The 22816-nt window shown below is 36.1% G+C and overlaps 1 protein-coding gene across 1 annotated transcript; it reads left to right on the top strand.

Annotated features, from left to right (window-relative positions):
• The first annotated feature begins 1838 nt into the window (after positions 1-1838).
• On the top strand, positions 1839-22636 carry LOC131970157 (transient receptor potential cation channel subfamily V member 1-like). The gene is made up of 15 exons (XM_059331454.1): positions 1839-2317; positions 4364-4518; positions 4845-4997; positions 6728-6865; positions 6942-7246; positions 8571-8747; positions 11630-11785; positions 13552-13647; positions 13734-13804; positions 13887-14052; positions 15749-15815; positions 16569-16891; positions 18531-18649; positions 21652-21758; positions 21847-22636. Exons 1-15 carry the CDS (start codon positions 2154-2156, stop codon positions 21924-21926), a joined length of 2277 nt encoding a protein of 758 aa, XP_059187437.1. The 5' UTR covers positions 1839-2153; the 3' UTR covers positions 21927-22636.
• Positions 22637-22816: the final 180 nt, after the last annotated feature.

A 22816-nucleotide genomic window follows, 5' to 3' on the forward strand; every position in this document is an offset into this window, starting at 1 on the left:
ACCCAGAGGACCGGTTCATGACAACAACATGGAACTGAACGTTTTTACACTCTTTATTAACAAACTCTTGCACACTGCAAAAAAGGTGTGTCTAAAAACAAGATAAAACACTAAATCTGAGGGAAATTATCTTGCTGGATGGACAGATAATTTCACTTGACAAGATTTCTTAAATTAAGATTATTAAATTTTAGAAATAAGCATGTTGAACGCTTAAAAATAAGAAATTAACTCTTAAAACAAGATAAATTAAAGCTGCAAGCTGCATGAACTGGCCTGAGCAGAGCGCACTGACAATTATTTGTTTCTTACCAAGATTTTAAAAAACTTTATATTTAGAAGTGTTAGATAATTTATCTTGTTTTAAGAGTTAATTTCGTATTTTAAGTGTTCAACATGCTTATTTCTAGATTTAACAAATAATTTAAGAAATCTTGTCAAGGTAAATTATCTGTCCATGCAGCAAGATCATTTTTTAGACATCCCTTTATTACAGTGTACTGTCTACTTTCAACTTAGCTGCCCTGGACAATTTATGAATGCCTCATTCTTTAAACCTGTATTTACTTTTATCTGCACTCTTTTTTTTTTTTTTTTACTATTCCTTCTGTTTGATCAGGGACATGTTGGATTCTTTTGTACAACTGCTGCTTTTTGGAAATCTTGAACTGCATAGTGACTTGTTTGATTCAATAAGGCAAATTAAATTTAAGATCCTATGTGTATCACCTACAATTAAATAGTAAACCACCAGAATCTGGGTGTAAAAGTTATTGTTTATGTCTCAATGAAGAACAATTTGTGTGCAGTGAGACTTTTGTGAGGTTTTTTTTAAAGTAAATTCACGGTTTATTCCAGTACTTATTTAGTCAAGTCAAGTCAAGTCAAGTCAAGTCAAGTCAAAGTTTATTTATAGAGCACATTTAAAAACACCCTCAGTTGACCAAAGTGCTGTACAGTTATTAAAATACAATAAAAATCACACATAAATATAGTTATAAATAAAAACAATGAAAACAATAAAATACTAAAAACAGTAAAACAATAAAATAGTATTAAAAACTCAATCTAAAAACAGAGTTAGAGTTTAAAAAAAAACAAAATAAAAGAATAAAAAAGTAAAAGGATTCTTGCCTAGCTGGGACTGAACGCCAGGAGAATAAATAGGTTTTAAATAATGTTTAATGAGATTGAATCGTCACACATGGTGATTTTTGCTGAACTTTAGATGTAAAAAAGTGCTTTTTGGGTTTAAAATGAGTAACATTTCAGTTGAAAAAGAATATTATTTAATTAATCTAATTATAATCCTTGCAAAGTTTTACATCCATAAATGTAAATTTGCCAAAGTGAAACCTTTCTTTTGTGTTTTTATGAAAGAACTGGAGATGTATTTCAAGTCAATATAAAACAATCAAAAACAAGAAAGCTATCAAAACTGTGAGATTATGCTCCCTCTTCAGTATTTTTGATTCAATTTAATTTGTCTTTTCTTGTAACCCCTGGCAATTTTTATTTTCTATTTATATACTTTTTTAAATTATTGTTTTACTACTATTTTCATTTTCTGTTTGTGTATTTATTTTGTATTATTTCGATGTTTCTCAAATACTATTAATGTAATGTTTACCCTGCTACTTCTGTTACTGCACTACTGCTGTATATGTTCAATAAATTAATATGAAATAAAAAAATAAAGTAAAAAATTCAGATGTAAAAAAAATAAAAATAAAAACATGAAAACGGCACTCCTGAAAGCTCTGCTGAACCTAAAAGACAGCAAAACGACGCAGTGAAGTCCTCTTTTTACTATGTGTGAACGTTTATGTGTGGGATGATCTGCTAATCCTTGGTAAATGTTTTCTCATTTTACAATGCTGCTTTGCAAGTCAATAAAGTTTTTTTTGTTTGATTGACTTCTCATAAAGTGTAATAAAATAACGACCCACCTGATACTGTACCCACAGCCTGCCGTTGGGTAAACAAAAGCCATGCCCTGCCCCCAGGGGAGGGGGAGGAGCCTGATCCAGGTAACAAGGACCCGATCACTGCCTCTATAACTCCACACCTGAGCAGCTGCGGCTCATCCCGGCTCAACAGCTACCAGCATTTTCCCACACACGATCAACACTTCAAGAATATTCACAAACAAGATGGATAAAGATCAGACAGCGGACTCAATGGATCCAGATAAAAGCCGAGATGAGGAGGAGGATAATAATGGTCTGGACTGGCTCCTCAGATCGGAACCGATCGTTGCTGAACCTATGGACACGCTCATGGACTCACCTATGGATGCGTCTATGGATGATGACGGGTAACTGCTTTTCACATGGGAAATAGGGCTGGGCGATATGGACCAAAAGTCATATTCCGATTTCATTATACGATATATATCCGGATATTTTTATTGCAAAGTGAAAGCAAATGTTCAGTCAAAGCCAAATATGACATGTCACAAGCAGTTTTATTGGAACTGTTTATTTAAGTGACATAAATACTGTATAACAACAGAAGTACCTTTTAAAAAAAATAAAATAATCAAAGCTTCATATAGTGCACATTTAAATAAAAAATATCTTAAATAAAAAATCATTGCTGAACCTATGGACACGCTCATGGACTCACCTATGGATGCGTCTATGGATGATGACGGGTAGCTGCTTTTCACATGGGAAATAGGGCTGGGCGATATGGACCAAAAGTCATATTCCGATTTCAGGCTGAATATCGATATACGATATATATCCGGATATTTTTATTGCAAAGTGAAAGCCAAATATGACATGTCACAAGCAGTTTTATTGGAACTGTTTATTTGAATCACACAAATACTGTATAACAACAGGAGTAACTTTTTAAAAACAAAACAAAAACAAAGCTTCATATCGTGCACATTTAAATAAAAAATATCTTAAATAAAAATAGCCTATGAAATAAAATAGGCCAATCTTTTCCTAAATAAATATATTTATATGAGAAAAGAATTATGAACATTGCACTGCAAATTATTTGTTTCTTACCAAGATAAAAATAACTTAGATTTAGAAGTGTTAGATAATGTATCTTGTTTTAAGAGTAAATTTCTTATTTTAAGTGTTAAACATGCTTATTTCTAGATTTAGCAATCTTAATTCAAGAAATCTTGTCAAATGAAATTATCTGTCCATGCGACATGATAATTCCCTTAGATTTTGTGTTTTTATCTTGTTCTTAGACACACCTTTTTTTGCACAAAATAACTAAATATGACAAACCCTAGTAAGGGCAGCATTTATATATAAAGAAAGAAAAAAAATTGAACTATATCGATATATGTGATATGGTCTGATTCCATATCACATTTTAAAATATCAATATGTCTTTGATATCGATATATCGCCCAGTCGTAATGGGAACAGCTTGTGTTTGAATCTTTCTCACAGACTGAGGAAGCAGAAATTAGTGTGGTTCAGTTAGTTTGAGCCATTAGGGACTGATGAGTGTCAGGTGAAGTGGAGGGGGATTACAAGCTTATGTAAATTTAAGTAAAAGTACTAATACTTGTCTATAAGTATAAAGTTAAATATGTGGAAATACTCTAGTAAAGCACACATACTTTAGTTTGCTGTAGGTTGTTGGAGTTGGTTTTATCAGGGACATATAATTATCCTTCAGGGGTCTGAGAGTCTGTACTTTGGCTGTGTAGTTTATTATAGACTTATTATAGGAGCCATGCCAACATTTATGCCACATGTATAAACAAGCCGAAAAGAAAAATACACACACACACACACACACACACACACACACACACACACACACAGAAAAGAGAAGAGTTAAAGTATTTATATGCTTTATTTGCATGCATATTGTAACCCTTTTATGCACAACATGGGTCTAAAGTGACCTGACCTGAAGTTTTTATATTCTATATGTTTGCAATAAATTAATCTCAATTCAGTTTTCCAGGTTTTCCTCAATTAACTTGTTTTTGATCATTATACGTCCTAAATTTTGTTTTCATTTCTTACTTTTTTAATAAAAACCCTTTTATGTATCACTTCGCGTCTAATGCACAAGGTCATTTTTGACCCATGTGTGTAAAGTTGTAATAATACAAAAAATCTTTTTCTTCACAAAGTATGAAAGGAAAGTGGATATAATGATCTGTTGTAATAAAAAAAAGAGATATTCAAACACATGAGCATGAAATAACATGGGAAATGAATGCAGGTCATTTTTGACCCATGTTGTGCATTTGAAGGTGTTTATATGTTGAGCATCAAAGGGTTAATGCATAAACAATGTGTTCTTTGCTCAATGTTTGTTGTGTTAGATTGATTTATTGCATTGAATTTGAGTTTGATTTTCTTTATTTCAGAAATAATAAAACAAGTGTTGACAGCGGTGACAGTAAAGCATTCAGCAGGGACAGAGTGTTTGAAGCAGCATCTGAGGGAGACCCGGCTCAGCTCCAGGGCCTGCTGGACTACCTGCGAATAAAAAATCAGAGACTTACGAGTCCAGAATTCACAGGCGAGTAGGAAGCAAACACCATAATGTGTCTTATAATAGTCCTGCTATTATCTATTACCATGTTAGATTGAAACAGGGTGAGTCATGTGGCCTCAGAATTGGTCAGAATTAATGAAAAAGGCAAATTAAATTTAAGATCTTTTGTGAAACACCTGCAAAAATAGTAAACCACAAGAAGCTGGATGGAAATGTAAATTTAAAAACTCTTAATGTCTCAATAAAAACACCTTGTGTGCAGTTAGACTTGAATGAATTGTCAGAAACTCTCCACCAAATGATGCGACTAATGTAATGAGAAACAACACTGGTTTGTGCATAACTTTCAGATGAAAAAAATGGGAAAACGGCACTCCTGAAAGCTCTGCTGAACCTAAAAGACGGCAAAAACGACACAGTGGAAGTCCTCCTCGACATTGCAGAGAAAACTGGAGACTTAGAGAATCTAATCAATGCGTCTTACAAAGATCCTTACTACAAAGGTAGGTGAAACAAGCCATCTGAGTGAAGCAGAGGGACTAAAAAATATAAGATGTCATGTTGTATAGACCATGAAGCCCTATTAGGCAAAGTTGTGATCTTGCAGCTGTATAAATACAATTTACTTGACTTAACAGCTAGAATTTAATTAATTTGTGCTTGAACTTTTGGCATGTTACTTCAAATAACATCATCACATGAGACTCCTTGGCAAAAGTCCTGGTTTTCTTTCAATAGCAACTTTTTTTACACAATTTCCCACCGGTGAATGAGGCTTTTACCATCTGAATGGACGTGTATGTGCATCTTCATTGGGTACAATGTACTGTAAATAATGTAATCCTTTATGACAAAGCACTTTTATTGAGAAATGGTGGTTGTGGGCAGTGGATTTTTAAGGGGAGATAGCAGGTCAACGATAAATGCCACAAAGAAGTGGTGAACATCATCTGAAAGCTGTGAACCTGAATATTAATTTGAGATAATTAACATAATTAACCTACTTAGGTGTATAAGAGTTCAGAAAAGTTATATTTTTCTTTCTGAAGTCCATTTCCATCCTCAAATCCATGCTGTGATTCGTTTCAAAATATTCAGACATTTTGGAGATTTTGTGATTTTGGAGCGATTGGATGATGAGCACTTGTCAATATAGTGTGGAAAGCCATCCATCCTCTGAATGCTCTAGGTCTCTAGTTTGTGGCTGTAAAGTTTCATGAGGCTGTGATTATCCTAGAGGTCACAGCAGCTCATTTAATACAGTGAGGTTGACACTCAGGTAATGTCCTTACTGACATTAACTGGCTACTACTGATGACTAACATCATCCCACATGAAGAAAACTGATTGAATCCACAAGAGTCTCAGCTTTCCACTGATACCCAGTTTATGCAAATAAAAGCCTTTTTAGGGACCCCAGTGTGCACAAATATTAAAATACAGTAAGCAAAAATAACGCATTTTAATGCATGAGAAAAACTCTGCCCAGGGCTTTTCTGGGAACTGGGTTAAGGTTCATCAGATCAGGAGAGTTCAGGGCCTCAAACACAAAACTGTCACATTTATGAGAGACTTTTATCTTAAGCTTGAGACTAACAACGCACTGTCAAAAAAACCTGTTGTTTTTACAGTAAAAATGTGCCAGAATGTTACCGTAATAAATTCAGTGCAACTTTGTCTAATATTACGGTAAAAAAGATATTGGCACTGTTGATTTCACGTTTAAGATTGCCATTTTACTCCATATTTTACCATAAAAAATAAAACGTTTTTCCATGTCTGTTCTGCCATATAATGAACAAGAAAAGACTTTATAAATGCAACATAAATTAAAGATTTTACCATTAATATTACAGTATATTTCTGTAGAGATATGGTGTTTAGTACATTTAACAGTGAAAAAAAGTATTTTTACAAAAAATAAATGCAAAAATTACAGTGATGTCTTGTATATATATATATTACAGTATATTTTTGTTACAAACACAGTGCCAGTGTATTTTACAGTGGAGTAATGTATTTTTCAAAAAAAACTGTAAAAAAAACAGTTTTGTCTGATATATACATTAACGGTGTTTCATTGTTACTGAAACTGAATTAACCCATTTATCATTTTACGGTCTATTACTGTCATGGTTTAGCAGTTTTTCAACGTAAAATCTACAGACATCTTTTACAGTGTGTGTGGGAAACATTAACAGCCAGTTCTGTGTCACAATAAAACTCGTCCCAGGTCAAACAGCCCTGCACATCGCCATCGAGAGAAGGAGCTTCGACCATGTGCAGCTGCTGGTGCAGAAAGGAGCAGATGTGCAAGCCAAGGCCAACGGGAAGTTCTTCCAACGTAAAGCAGGACTAGGCTTTTACTTTGGTGAGTTATTAAAGCTATATTCCTTCCCAGTTGTTATAACCAAATCACTGATAGCAGCTTTGCATGTTTCCAACAGGAGAACTTCCTCTTTCGCTGGCAGCCTGCACCAACCAGCCCGACATCGTATCTTTCCTCATGGAAAACCCTCACAGGAGACCTGACCTGACTGACAGAGACTCGCAGGGAAACACGGTCTTGCACGCCTTGGTGATCATAGCAGACAACACAGAAGAAAACACAGATATGATTGCACAGATGTACGACATGATTCTCATCCAGTACAACAAACTGGGGGAGAAAAGTTCAGTTCAGTTGGAAGCAATTAAAAACAATAGGGGGCTGACGCCTCTGAAGTTAGCAGCCAAACTCGGAAAGGTCGGAGTAAGTGAAGTTTCTTTTGAAGAATAAACTTTTCTTTTTTAATGTTTACTAGTCCCATTTAGCATGGGAGCATTGCCTTCAAACATCATAACTGATCATGGAAAACCTGCAAAATGTGTCAAAAAAAAATCTTCTGGATTCCAGGATGAGGAGATGAAGCCGCTGTCTCAATGACTTCATCAATCAATTAATTAATTTATTAAACCTATTAAGGTGTATGAGTGTTCAGAACATCAATTTTTGTGTTGATACCATTTGTTACACACATTTGGTACTGAATTAGGAATTTTAAAAAATATTATGAATGGATAAAAATGGTCAAAAACCATCCAGAATATTACATCAATACACCAAGACCTTTGGAACAACAGAGGGAAATCCATGTTGTGATTTGGTTAAAAAGACTTTTCACATTTTGCAGATTTCTGTATTTTCAGCGATTGGATGAAGAGCATTTCTGTAATTTCTTTAAACTGCTGACAAGCCCCCTTATTGTTAATATATTTGGGAGAGCTGCACATCCTCTGAATGCTCTAGGTCTCTAGTTTGTGTTTGTAAAGTTTCATGAGGCTGTGGTTATCCTAAAGCTCACAGCAGCTCAGTATGCACTGTAAAAAATGTCTGTAGATTTTACGGTGAAAAACTGCTAAACCATGACAGTAAAAGACCTTAAAATGATAAATGGGTTAATTCAGTTTCAGTAACAATGAAACACCGTAAATGCATATATTAGCCAAAACAGTATTTTTTACCTTTTTATTTTATTTTTAAATACATTACTCCACTGTAAAATACACTGGCACCGTGTGTGTAACAAAAATATACTGTAATATATATACAAGCCATTATTTTTGCATTTATTTTTTGTAAAAATACTTTTTCTCACTGTTAAATGTATGAAACATCATATCTCCAACAGAAATATACAGTAATATTTAATGGTTAAATCTTTAATTCATGCGGTATTTATAAAGTATTTTCTTGTCAATTATATGGCAGAACAGTGTTTCTTTTGATGGAAGTTTTTTTTTTTTTTACCGTAAAATATGGACAAAAATGGTAATCTTAAACGGGAAATCAACAGTGCTAATATAATTTAAAAAGTTGCACCACATTTATTACGGTAAAGTTCTGGCAATCACAGCTGCTGTTTTTTTTACCGTAAAAACAACAGTTTTTTTGTTTTTTACAGTGTGCAGAAATATTCAAATACTATATAGGCTAAAAAAAGCACATAAAACTCTGTGGTTTCTGCTTAAAACTGCATGTTATCAGCATATGTGACAAAAGATAACCGTCTTCTCTCTGATCTCTCGTTGGCCAGTTGTTGAAGCACATGTTACACCGGGAATTTGTGGATGAGGAGATGAAGCCTCTATCCAGGAAGTTCACAGAATGGGTGTATGGACCCGTTCACTCCTCGCTCTATGACACCAGCTCTGTTGACACCAATGAAGACAACTCTGTGCTGGAGATAGTCGTCTTCGGGAGTGATACTCCGGTAAGAACTTATCATCTACACATGAAGGTCTACAAAACTCTTGTGATTGTTGGATAAAGTATGAGATTTACTGATAGGGGGCATGTTCATGGCAGCAGGGAAGTCTTTTAGTTTACTGCCATGGTGAATGTCGTTGTTGTGATCGCAGGGGCGGCATGTTCGGAGCACAAAATTCCCCTAGATTAGAAAATATGGTCAACAATTCAATCATATCCAGGGGTGGAAGAAGTATTCAGATCCCTTACTGCAGTAAAAGTACTAATACCACACTGTGATATTACTCTACTACAAGTAAAAGTCCTTCATTCAAAACTTACGCCGTCCTGATCAGTTCACGTGACGTTTAATAAAAAACTAGGTCACATGGAGCACTGCTTTCAACTTCACTCCAAAGTACAGACTTGAAACTTTCTCCCAGTTTTTGTTTGAAATTCCTAGGTCATGTTAAACCAAAGATATTCATTCATTACCATTAACCGCTTATCCGCAATCGGGTCGCGGGGTTTCGATCCCAGCTGTCATTCGGCGAGAGGCGGGACAGGACGCCAGGCTATCGCAGGGCTAACACATAGAGACAGACAATCACACTCTCAGTCACACCTACGGGCAATTTAGAGTCACCAATTAAACCTAAGTGCATGTTTTTGGAATGTGGGAGGAAGCCGGAGTACCCGGTGGGAACCCACGCTGACACAGGGAGAACATGCAAACTCCACACAGAAGAGCCGCAGCTCTAGCTGTGAGGCGAGAGCGCTAACCACTACACCACTGGTTAGCTCTCTGTGTAATTTTGCATATAGTTTGTTTTGAATAGTTGCAGTTATCAATGAAAAAAACTCGCCTATAAATATACATGTTTTATGGGACTATTTTTAATTTAACTTTTACCTTTTTATATGTTCATATTTGTATCCTATGTTTACATTTTCAAGTTCAAAACAGTTCATTGAGCATATTTGTGGGTTTTATTGAAGTAAATAGTATAATTTTTCTACTCAATATGTTGATAAAGTAGGTTCAAGTTAAAAATGCATACCAAATATGGGTATAGTAAACATTTCTTATGTGGTACATGAAGGGTAAAATCAAAAGTATTCAAAAACAGCCAAAATAGGCTTAGACCCCAGAGGGTTAAAGTATCAAAAGTAAAATTACTCGTCATGCAGAATGGAACCACTCAGATTGTTTTATATATTCTAAATATATTATTGGATAATTTGTTTTGATGCATATGTAAGCAGCGTTTTAATGATGTCAATATAGGGCTCATTTTAACTGCTTAATATACTGATATGAGGTTTTCTTTATAAACTATTTTATGTTAAATCTCGACCAGAAAAGTAACTAAAGCTGACAGCTAAATGTAGTGAAGTAGAAGTGTAAAGTTACATAAAATGGAAATACTCAAGTAAAGTACATTTACAAATTGTACTTGAGTAAATGTACTCAATTACATTCCACCACAGTGGAAAAGTTTCTAATCTGCAGCCACAAAGCTTTATTGTGTCCAGACGATTGAGAGGTTTACTCTGTATGACTTTTGGGGTGTTTGATGATGATAGGCCAAGTAAAACCAGAGATAAGGTCAAATATATTTAGTATAAGCATATAGAACTAGATGTTCTCCTCATTTTACCTCTTAGATGTTAAATTTGAAACCAACATTTAAACTCTCCAGTGAGCATGATTGTGTTCTGAAAGTAAAAATCAGATTTTATAGTGTTTTTTGTGTTAAAAATGTTGATCAAGTGAGTGAAAGTGAAAAAAATAATTATCATGTTATATACTCGTGGTTATGCTGGAAAAAATGATACCAACATGGCACATTAAACATTTTTAACTATTTAAAAATGGACAAAATAGCCCAAAGGAGTGTATTCAGGAAACGTGATTTTGTATGAAGGGTTTGTTTTGTGCACAAAGAAAAAAACGCTGTACAATAATTCAACCTGACTGACAGCTGAAAGGACAGAAAGAGCATCAAAATGTGCACAGGTTTAAATAAACACAGCCCATTATAATAAACAATGCAAACACGTTGATATGAGTAATGTGTGATCGGGGGTTCAGGGTGTGGATGGTTGTAAAGGTTACGTGTGTTATGTGGGTGTTATGCTGTAAACACAAAAGAAGATGAAACTAAACCTACAACACAAGCTGCATAACCGGCTGCTTGGCTGGAACATACCAGGCTCGGGTGTGTCATTACTCTAAAATCAGGACGTGACTGAACGAACCGGTTCCTGTTAACTTGTTCAAACTTGTTATGTTCCCCCAGAAGTCATGAATTTCCTCAACATAGAAAAAGCTGCCAGATTCTGCAGCTTTACTGGGATCCACCTTTAGTGATCTTCATGTTGTTTTACTTAATTGCCCCTCCTTCATGTGTATGTTTTCCACAAATGCCATTTCATAAATGCCAAAATAAAAAATGTTTGTCTTAATAAACCCACTTTTTGGAAAGGGTTTAATCTGACAGCATTTTTGTTAACAAATCTGGCTTTTGTATTATATTAAGAAATATCTACATGGCCATTTAACCTACCAAGAACATTACTCAAAGTTTTAAGTGAAGTTTGTGTTTAACTATGAAAGGAAAAGGGTGGGGGGGCGGTCAAAGGGGGTTCAATTACAGTAGAAAAGCAATGGCTAAATAATAATACTTAAACATTCCTTTTATAGCCCAATTTATGGTTTGTAGTTTCAGTAGTTTATTACAAAAATGGCAATAAATAATAATTTAACTACTTGAATCACTACACAAATATAAATACAGTTGAATAAGCAGCAAGCTGCTGCAAAAACGGAATTTAATTTAATAATTGGTTTCTTAGGCTGAAAGAACATTTAATGTTGAAATAATAGTGTGAATGTTTCCTCAGAACCGGCCGGAGATGCTGCAGGTGGAGCCTCTGCGCAGTCTGCTGCAGGACAAGTGGGACCGCTTTGCTTCCAAATTATTCCTGATGAATTTCTTGCTTTACGTGACGTACCTGACCATCTTCACTGTGGTGGCCTTTTACAGGAAGGAAGGAAAGGTAAAACACACTGCGAGACTCTACAAGGAAACTCGTGGTTTCTTCATGCTCTGGTCAATTTTGAGGTTTTGTGACATTTTTCTCCCATAACATGTCTTCTTTCAGAATAGTGGAAAGATCCAAAACACACATTTAGCTGAATATTTTACAATATTTTGTAGAATTCTGTTAAATTCAATAAAAGTTAGCGCCCACTCTCTTGTTAAATAATAGTGTTCAGTGGCGGTTCTAGACCAATTTTACTGTGGGGGCCAAGGAGGGGCCAGTGTTTAATCAGAGGGGCACATTAAAAAACGGCAAAGATGATATTTAAGCATCAAAACCTTTATTTTAGCTAAAAGTCTCATATTTGGAAGAACTACATTGATTGAAACACTGAGACTTATCAACATTAACAGTTATTTTTGTACAACAATAACATTTCTCATTTTTGTGCACAATTACTTTTTCTTTTGTGTAAAATTAGATATTATTTGAACAAAAAATAGGTAAGAATTGTTCCGTTGTTCATTGTTATAAATTTACCATTTTATTATTAATTTGACGCAGGGGCCAAGGGCTTCTTCACAGGGGCAGTGGCCCCTGTAGGCCCCTGTGTAGAACCGCCACTGATAGTGTTTGACATGTTCTATATTGTTGTTGCTGTGAATAAGATTACTTACAGACAGCAAATATATAATCTATTACAGCGGTTCTCAAACTTTTTTAGCCGCGCACCCCCTTCTATGTCCCAAAAGGGTTGACACACCCCCAATCCCTCACACCTTCAAAAAAAACAAAATGCAATAAGCTTTTTTACATTAAAGGCGGCATGTTTAATCAAGTTCAAATGACCAGAACACACATATAATTAAATAATCAGGATCACAACAATGCGCTCTCGCATTTTAATTAATCTGAAACACAGATTCAATATAATGCAACAAAGTTATGCGCAAGAGGATGATGTCAGGCTCAGGATCAGAGGCAGAAAGCACATAAGTTGGGGAAAATGTTATAATATTTTGAGCCGCGTTGAACAAAAATTGCAGCAATGAGTTTCAATGAGCGTGGAGCTAAACAACCCCATCATCATAACACAGGCTGGAAAAATGGAAGAAGATAACTTCTTCTACGCTTCATTTTAAGATGAAGTGCATTTTGAATAGCCTGCATTTATTTATTAATTAATATTACAGTTTTTGATTTTACATTTTACAAAGGAAATGTTTACTTACACGTCTTTATTGTGTGGGGGGAAAAAATGTAATTGTGTAATTATCAGACTGGTATTACATTTTTCGTCTCGTGCACCACCTAGCGGCAGCTCGTGCACCCCAAGGGGTCCACGCACCACACTTTGGGAATCCCTGATCTATTATATCAACAAACATAAAATAACATCATACCTGCCATCAGAAAAGATCATGTTTAATCGTAGGAAAAAAACAGATCTAGAGCTTGATTCTGGAATTCACTCAATGTTTGGGTAAATAGCCTAAAAGTCTAGAGAATGATATAACCTTTTAATACCTAATGTTAATTTTACTGATTCTGAAATGTGGTACTTTGTTTACAAATTTCAATAAATAAATTGGTAAAAAAAAACAAAAAACAAACATAAAATAATAGCTTATCCAATGTTCAGAGTTCACACCTAATTTGCATATCTAAACATAACATTTCAGAAAAACCTGTAATGCAAAATAATATCATCTTAATGTAAATAACAAACTGGGTAAGTATCATGGTGATATCTATAACCTGTAGTGTCTCTCCTCCTGCAGCCTCCGTTTCCGATTGAAGAAGTCCCGGTTGATTACTTTCGTTGCATGGGTGAGCTCATCAGTGTCTTTGGAGCAGTGTGGTTTTTCTATAAAGCGGTGAGAAAGTAAAGTCTGGTGCACTAATTCACACAAAATGTGTTTCAAACAAATGATTTCTTTACGTCTGACTCCTGAATCCACAGGTTGTTAATTTTAGGAGGAACCCACCAACCTTCAAGGGTTTATACACGGACGGATTCTCTTACATCCTGACGTAGGTATCATCATCATGAAGCTCTTATGGTAAACCCATTTATTATCATCACTCTCTTACTATGTCCTCACTGTGTTTGCAGTTTACTGCAGTCATCTCTCCTCCTGGTCGCGGCAGTTTTGTATGTCTCCGGGCGGAGAGCGTACGTTGGACTCCTTGTGCTCTCGCTGGCTTTCGCCTGGATCAATGTCCTTTATTACTCCAGAGGCTCCAAACAGATGGGGATGTACAATGTCACGATGGAAAGAGTAAGAATTAAGTAGCTAAAAGTGTCAGAGTGGGTTGGCTGGTGAGCAGGGCCAGATTAACATTTTGCTGTAACCCTGGGCAACAATATTCAAGGGCCCCATCATCACGACCCCAGAATCACCATAATCTGGCAAAATACAGAATAAATTACAGTAATATACAGTTAATATACTCAATACATCAATAACTAACTGTCATTAAGTGCATTTTCATGTACAGATGTGCAAACGCTCAAAGAACTACAAATGCACCACTCACTCACATATGATGTTATGAAAACAAAACACATCAGCATCAGTATAATCTGGCAAAATTGACCCACTACATAGATAATAATAATAATAATAATAATAATAATAATAATAATAATAATAACTAGGACTGCGCGCAGTACTGAACGGAGCCTCGCAGGACACGTGTGTCGGGGCATGCTGCCTTCAGGGTTTGTGCGTTACAGGGGCCAGGCTATACCACCCCTATGAATTTCATTGCCTTAAGTCTTATGGTCTGGGCACAGTGGCACTCATTAAATTAAACTGCCGCCAGAGCGCCACCTAGGGGCCGATCAATAAAATCTTCAAGGGTTATCCTCAGGAGGGCATTGACAATAAGTATACCAAGTTTGGCGTTAATCCGACCCACCGATGTGGAGATATAAAATACTTCAATTTAAAGAGTGCCACCTAGTGGTCATCGCCCAAAATTTTGCAGAGAGCCTCAGGGGCTCATGGGGAAGTAGTAACCTGAGTTTCATGTCATTCAGAAACACCAATGTGGAGATATGCAACACTTGTGTTGATAATAGCGCCACCTGCAGGAAGTTGTTATTTAATAACTTGAGTATTCTTTTGTGCAAAGTTTGGTGCAAAACGATGAAATTGCCTAGGAGGAGTTTGAAAAAGTAGGTTTGCGACATTTTGCAAATTTGCGGAAAAAAAACTCTGAAAATGGGCGTGGCCTATATCACGAGATTCAGCACAACTCAGTGAACATTTTGAATGTGCGATAAAGTATGTGGGAGTTATTAGCCAAAACGCACTTTCCTTTATTATAGCGCCACCTAGTGGTGGAAATTCAGGATGACAATAGATTATAACATTTTTCACCATGTGTGACTTATATTTAAAGTTTCATGAGTTTTGGGGTATGTTCAGGCAGTGAAAAATGAGATCATTTGGGGGGAAGAAAAAAAATAAAAATAAAAAGAATAATCATTCGAAATACAATAGGGACCTCGCAGGTCGTTGCCTGCTCGGGCCCTAATAATACATTTTATTTGGAAGACGCCTTTTTTGGAACTCAAGGACACTGCACAAAAAGATAGAAAAAGATAGGGAAGGAAGTGTCCTCAATTTTCACAAAATAATAAGTAAGCAACCACTTTCAAAGCATCCAATATTTACACAAACAAAAATCAAGAATCTAGAATCAAGTAGTATTTTGGTCCTCAGCTCATTTTAAACAAAAATCACCCTGAAATCACCTCAAAATTCATTTTTGAGCAACGGCTCCGACGGACAGTTTAACATATAAGTGAGAGATAACCAGATATTTTGCCTGTGTCCACACTGCCCTGGGCCCTTTAGAGGTCGAGGGCCCCTGGGCAATTGCCCAGTTGCCCATATGGTTAATCCGGCCTTGCTGGTGAGAAATGTTTTGCCTGATTTATAGTATGTTTTTCTTTTCTTTTTTTAGATGATCCTGTGTGACCTGTTCCAGTTTTTATGTTACTATGGAGTTTTGTTTTTTGGATTTTCTGCTGGTAAGAGTCAAAAACTCAAAACTTAATGTGCTAAACAGGAGATGTAAGCACATTTTCTGAATAAGTTCTGTACATTTAAATCACACGACTGATCAGCTGTTTCCTCTGACATGAAAGAACAATTAGAAGTTGCCCAGTTGAATCTAATTCCTGAAGACTTCTTCTCTGATCAACAACCTAATTTTGTTGTTTTCTCACTTCTTCTTCTTCTCCTGTTAACTCAGGGATTAGCTAAAAACAACGCATTTACCATTTACATTACACTGTCATGTCCTGGTCAAAGTATGTTTATGCAGCTTTGCAACATTTTCTTTAATGCAACATTTCTAAATTTCGGTTCAAAATTTGTTTCGACTTTCATAGAAACACGGAAAGTGTTGTCTTCCTCTTTCTCTCTCCCCCTCTTCTCTCCTCCAACTCTTTTCCTCCTCCTCTTTCTCTGAAATACCAACCTGGTCTCACAGGAATCCGTGAAATAGCCACGGATTCACTTAACTCAAAATCCGTGGAATAGCCACGGAATAACTCAAATTTGTGGCTATTCCACGGATTTTGAGTTAAGCGAATCCGTGGCTATTTCACGGATTCCTGTGAGACCAGGTTCGAAATACTGAGCTCTTAAGTCTTGTAAAATATTTAAAATTCTGCATTAAATGGCCAACCTTTAATCTGCTCTTTAAGCACATGCAAAATAAAGACGCTCCTGTTTTTCAAAATAAAGTTCTGACTTGTATTTGTTTTTCCTTCTTCCAGCTATTGTTGCTCTCATGACCGACGCTCCTCCTAAGAAGAATCCCAACAGCACGATGGAGGTGATTGTAGTTCCTGAGACGTCTCCGTGCGCAAAGCCAAGTTACAGTGACATCCGCTTCACAACACTGGAGATGTTCAAGTTCACCATCGGGATGGGGAACCTGGAGTTCACTGACCACGTTCAGTACAAGGAGGTCTTCTTCATCCTGCTCATCCTCTACATCGTTCTGACCTACATCCTGCTGCTCAACATGCTCATCGCTGTGATGGGAAACACAGTCGAGAGGATCTCCAAAGAAAGTGAAAACATCTGGAACCTGCAGGTGAGGAGCTGTTTCAGTCTGCAGGACGTCTTTAACCCTCGAGGCACCTGATCTCAAAGAAATCTGTGAAATAGCCACGGATTTCGCTTAACTCAAAATCCGTGGAATAGCCACGGAATCGCTCAAATTTCCGTGAAACTGACACGGATTTCGCTACAATGCAAGTTAAAGACAGTCATATCCCGTGGCCATCCCATGGATATTTTTTCCTATTGGTTTGTTCCAAGTCACGTGACTTTCAAGGTTCCGGTGGTCAGAACAAAAAACATGGCGGACAGTTCTCTCATTTTTAGTGAAAAAATTAATATTTTGACTTTGTTTCTGCATAAAAATGGATTTTGATCACATTTCTAGCGAGAAATATATGTTTTATTTTCTAAATATTCACTCAGTGAATGTACATAATCACTTTGTATGTTGGAATAGCCACGGGATATGACTGTCATTAACTTGCATTGTAGCAAAATCTGTGTCAGTTTCACGGAAATTTGAGCGATTCCGTGGTTATTCCACGGATTTTGAGTTAAGCGAAATCCGTGGCTATTTCACGGATTTCTGTGAGACCAGGTTGCCCTCGAGGCACCTTTGGGACCAAACGTGTACATTCAGCTACTTTTATGTTTGTCTATTTCTATTTCTATATTTCTCAATATATCGGTCAGTTTAAAGGCTAATTGTATGAAACTTGGCCAGGGTTTGTTTTTTATTATAATTTTAAAAATTCCCAAATTCCTCTTTTGCAAGGTGTATAGAATAGGAGATACACATAACACTCACACGTCCCATTGACTCCCATTATAAACACATATTTTTGATACACTGTAATCCTGACACAGTATCAATCAATCAATCAATCAATCAATCAGACTTTATTTGTATAGCACTTTTCATACAAGAGAGATGCAACACAAAGCGCTTTACATAAAAAAGAAAGGATAAAATATTAATAAAAAGATAGCGAAACACAGAAACAAATAATATAGTATATAATATAATGTTTTCCCATGAATACCTAATAAATCTAAGCCTCTCCCTTCAAAATAAAGGGAAAATAGGTTTTTAGGTCTGATGACCCCCCTCAAACCACCAGGGGCAGCAGAGCTAAATCACACATAGTTTCAATGGTTCTCTTACCTTGCAAAATGCATGGCAATGAAGAAGCTGAACACCATAAAAATGGTCTTGGTGTGTTGGGATTGATAGAAAGGAGTTATCAATTATTGACCTAGTCAAGGCTGTAATAACCTCACCCCAAATATTCCACTTTGCACCTTATTTAAAAAAAATATTGCATATTTTGCGTTTTTGCCCTTGAGAAAATCAGGGGTTCTTAAGACAAAAAGTGCATTAAAACATAAAAAATTATATCTATTTTAGGTCTGAAGCTGCTAAATGGTTTGATGTGGTGAAAGTGAAAAAAAATATTTATGTATCACATTTTTATGACACTTGTATGAGAGGGACCGTTTCGGGACCTTAAGATGTAAAGCGTAAGGTCATTTTAAAGAGGCCTCGAGGGTTAAATGCTGCAGGACATTAACAAATACAACCTGGTTGAATTTGCCAGAATGAAGATCATATACTCCAGACAAAACAAAATTTAATTATTTTACCACTTCCACTATGTTTCACCTCTCAGAGGGCTAATACGATCCTGGACATGGAGCGGACGCTGCCCAGGTGCCTGACGAACAAGCTGTACTCTGTCGTGTCCAACATGGTGTCTTTTGGCGAGGACGAGGGCCGTAGATTCTTCAGGTAAACCGTCACTGCATGTGTGCTGTGAGTCTGCACAACATTATACTGGAAACAGGATGAATTGTTCCGCTTCATACAAACGTGTCTCTCCTAGACACGTTTGCATCCTTTTAAAACATATCAGCAACCCTGAGCAAACATGATACTGAACAGTGCCCAGGGTTGTTTAAAGGTTCCAGTTCACTTAAATTACAAAGAAATAAAGTATTCAGATTTTTTTTTACTTACAGTTTTTCTCAGTCTCTTATTATATATATATATTATATAGTCTCTATTTCTCAAAACAATTAGTCCAAACTGCAAAACCTAGTTGATAACCTCCAAAAGCGTGTCACTTGCTCTAAATGGATCATAGCTCATTCCTCAAAAACAAGTATTCATGTCAATGAAAGTGTCAGTGTCATCAAGATGAAAAGTCCTGACATCATGTTTATGAACATGATAGTCAAATGTCTGTCATGTTTTCATTATGACAGTTTACTCTGTAAATGTTTTCCAATGCAAAACAGTCAGATCTTGGTGACGCTACCTGAAAATGCTCCAGACAGACTATATACTATTTACGCAGCCATTTGAAAACTACAGTAAAGTCACACATTACTGTATTTAGTGAGGTAACTGAGTACAATACACTGAATACGTATGTTTCACATATTTACTGCATATGATCTTTGCAATTCTAATTTGTTCACAGCATTGTGCAAAAGAAGAAATACACCCTTATTTACAACTAACATAAACTCCAGTAGATACATTACATGCAGTACATATTGGAACTGAACATACAAAGATTTAGAAAAAATGCATAAAATTTGCTTGACAGATTGTCTAGTTCACAATTTTGTATGTAATGACTCAAGCAATGACATGAGGACTATTAGTTTTATATGGAATGACTATCCAGCATTCACAAGTATAGTTAATTTTGACTGACATGACATAAGCAAATGATAATGTTATAAAACAGCAGAGAGTTGTATGAAAGCACTTGATGCATGTCCAAAAGCATTTGTAACTTGTTGTAAGGAGAAACTGCTGCTATGATGAGCACAAACTGTGAACTAACTGTTGTGCAAATGTTAATATTGATGTGAGAAATTCACCAAAGCGACTGAGAAAAACTGTAAGTAAAAGTAGTAAAACTAAAGTGTAGAAATACTGTTTTGCAAAAAAGTCCTGCATTCAAACTCCTACAAAACTAAACAACCAGAAGTAAGATTATTAATTGTGCAGAATAATATATAATGTAAATATATTAAATTAATGTGTTCATCACTGTAATGCCAAGTATACAATACATGAAATGGAAAGACTCAAGAACAATTCTGAGGTATTTCTACTTTACTAAAGGCGAGAGACACTACAGGCAAAAACAGTTTTTTCATGCAGTCAATTTAAATAACAAACTGAGGAAGAAAAAAATTACCCTATTCACCTGTAGTGTCAAGTCAAGTCAAGTACTTGAGTAAATGTAACAGTGACCTCTAGTGGTACTCTGCAGAGGATTTCAGTTTAATGCAATTGTTTGCTTTTTAAAGCATTAAAACCTTAGAACCAGCTGATTTCAACTAATTACACATTTTTAAAAGATAGTAGTGAATATAGTGGGAAAAAAAGTTTTTGGGGGGTAATTTGTTTGATTTGAACCCTAAATCCTCAAAAAAAATGTGGCAAAATAAATATGTATAGTAAAACATCAGATAAAAATATCTTAATGCATGGAAAAATGCAACAGACTACATAAACATTATAATACATATGATTAATATGAATATGAAACATTAAACGTCACACAGAGATGGAAATTAGAGTGTTAGATTACATCAGAAAATATATTACATAGAATTTTATATGTGGTAGATTAATAATAATAACAAGAACATTTCTAAAGAAATTTTGAGTGTGCTTGACTCTGGCCCGTGACTCTCAGCCATACATTATTAGATTACAATTTGAACTGTTTTCGAAATGGAAAAGAGCAGAAAGTCATGTAAGATAATAAAGCAGGTGTTGGTGTGTGTGTTTGTCTGTGTGCGTGTGTGTCTGTCTGTCTGTCTTTCTGTCTGTGTGTGTGTGTGTGTGTGTATGTGTCTGTGTGTGTGTCTGTGTGTGTGTGTCTCTCTCTCTCTCTGTCTATGTGTGTGTGTGTGCGTGTGTCTGTCTCTGTGTGTGTGTGCGTAAGCTTTGGTAGCCAAGCTACCAGGGCCAGGTGGCGTCCACCAATCAGAGCAGTGCAATCAACTTAAGTCAACTGCAGCTGTGGAATTTGACGCCACTGTAAGAGAGTGCTTCCTGAACGTCTACATATGTGTTTTGTGAAGAAAAATGAAGAAATTGTTTTTTTAAGTGCGATCCGAAGAAACTGGTACCTCTGCTTTCCTCCAGAAATGTTCCCTCCTTTTTATGGCGGTCTATGAGGCTGTGGGTGCGTGTTGGTGGCGCATCTGTGCGTGCTACACCCAAACTATAATTCTGACAGCTTTAACAGACAAATGTGAAATCAAATTTTCCTACATTTCTATGTATAAATATTTCTGTCGAGTGGCATTTGCGGCCTCGATCGCAGTTTCCAAATTCATTTTTTGACACATTTTGATGTCATCCACTCTAGCCTCTCCATAGGGTTACATTGGGGGTTTTTTTTGCCGTGTTTTTGCCCAATAATTTGAAAAACGTTTGACGAAACCCTTAGAAAAGTCATAGCACACTTGTCATGGCCGGTCAATTTGATACCTTTTTAGTGCGACCAAAACTCTGGGAGGATTAGTTGACGGAAAAAAACACAGAAGAAACAGAAGAATAAAATCTAGGATTAATAACTGAAAGATACTGCTACAATTAATTTTAATCCTGAAATTTTCAAGGATTTAACCGATTTCCATTGCCTTTTTCAGGTGTTTCATGATGGAAACCGTGTTATAATGCCAGATAATGAAGATATAGTAACATGCAGCATTTCTAGTGTTTCAACACAATAATCACAGAATGTTCTTCACCTTTAGGGTGGAGGAAATGAACTGGAAAAAATGGAGGTCAGATGTCGGAGTTATGCAGGAGGAAGGACCTGAGGAGAACATGCCGAAGCTTCGGCCCGAACATCACACACCCAGTAGGTCCACACACACACACACACACACACACACAGACGTATTTGTATTTTCTTACTGAAGTTAATACTCATATTTACTCGTTTTCAGGGAGTCTGTGGCACCATAATCCATTGTTTGAGAGAATTCGTCATCGACGTCGACAACCACAAGCCTCCAGCATTCCCTAACTTCAGCAGAGCATCAAAACACAAAGAAAAACAACAATCTGTATCTATAGGACATTCATACAGAAGAGGATTGAGGCCTGGGAGGAGAAGAAAATAATGACGATTTTTTTTTCATCATGCAGTTCTAGAAAAAAGTGTGAACTGTGTTAAAGATCTTCACAGATTGGTTGTTCCTGTGCCAATAAGTCATCAGAGGATCATTGTTTTCTATCCAACAGTTACTACAACCTGATTTTAATCAATATTATAAAATGAGCAATAACCACAATATTTAAGGGTGTAGTAGAACTAAAATCCCCCTACATATACATGAGATATTCTTGGTAGTATAGTAACTACCAAAACTGTTGTTTTGGGAAAATCTGCTTTTATGTAATTTATGTGAATTTTTTTAGGCGTATTGAAGAATTTCAGGTTGTAGCTCGGAGACTTTTTTTCCCCAAGTGCATAATGCATTTTTATCCTCTTCTCATTATTTTTTCTCTCCTACCCGGGCCTAATCATCTTCTGTACATTCATACTGATTCCATTCATATTGCAATCTTGGAAGTGGAAGGAGACAGTAGTGCAGTACATGTACAATAAGCGACGGCAGCAGCGAGTGCATCCAAAACACTGATGGTGAAGAACTGCATGTCGTGCTGTTTCTCTCTGTAGAGATTCTACAGACTAAGCAAAGTCGTTCTGCATTTTGCTGAACATAATTCAAGAGGCGTACAGTACCAGTTAAAAGTTTGGACACAACTTCTCATGCAGTGTTTTTGTTTTAAATCTTCTAATATTAAAGACATCAAAATGATGGAACACATATGGAATTATGTTATTAACAAGCCAGAATGTTCATGGTTTATAATTAACACTTATTTTTACTACATCATTCCACATGTTCT

The sequence above is a fragment of the Centropristis striata genome, chromosome 4 (genome assembly GCF_030273125.1).
Source record: "Centropristis striata isolate RG_2023a ecotype Rhode Island chromosome 4, C.striata_1.0, whole genome shotgun sequence".
NCBI lineage: Eukaryota > Metazoa > Chordata > Actinopteri > Perciformes > Serranidae > Centropristis > Centropristis striata.

Coding starts and splice junctions, on each gene's coding strand:
- LOC131970157 (XM_059331454.1), top strand. CDS start 2,154: ATGGATAAAGATCAGACAGCGGACTCAATGGATCCAGATAAAAGCCGA. Junction 4,519..4,844: donor TACGAGTCCAGAATTCACAG/GCGAGTAGGAAG, acceptor CATAACTTTCAG/ATGAAAAAAATGGGAAAACG. Junction 14,053..15,748: donor ACAATGTCACGATGGAAAGA/GTAAGAATTAAG, acceptor TTCTTTTTTTAG/ATGATCCTGTGTGACCTGTT.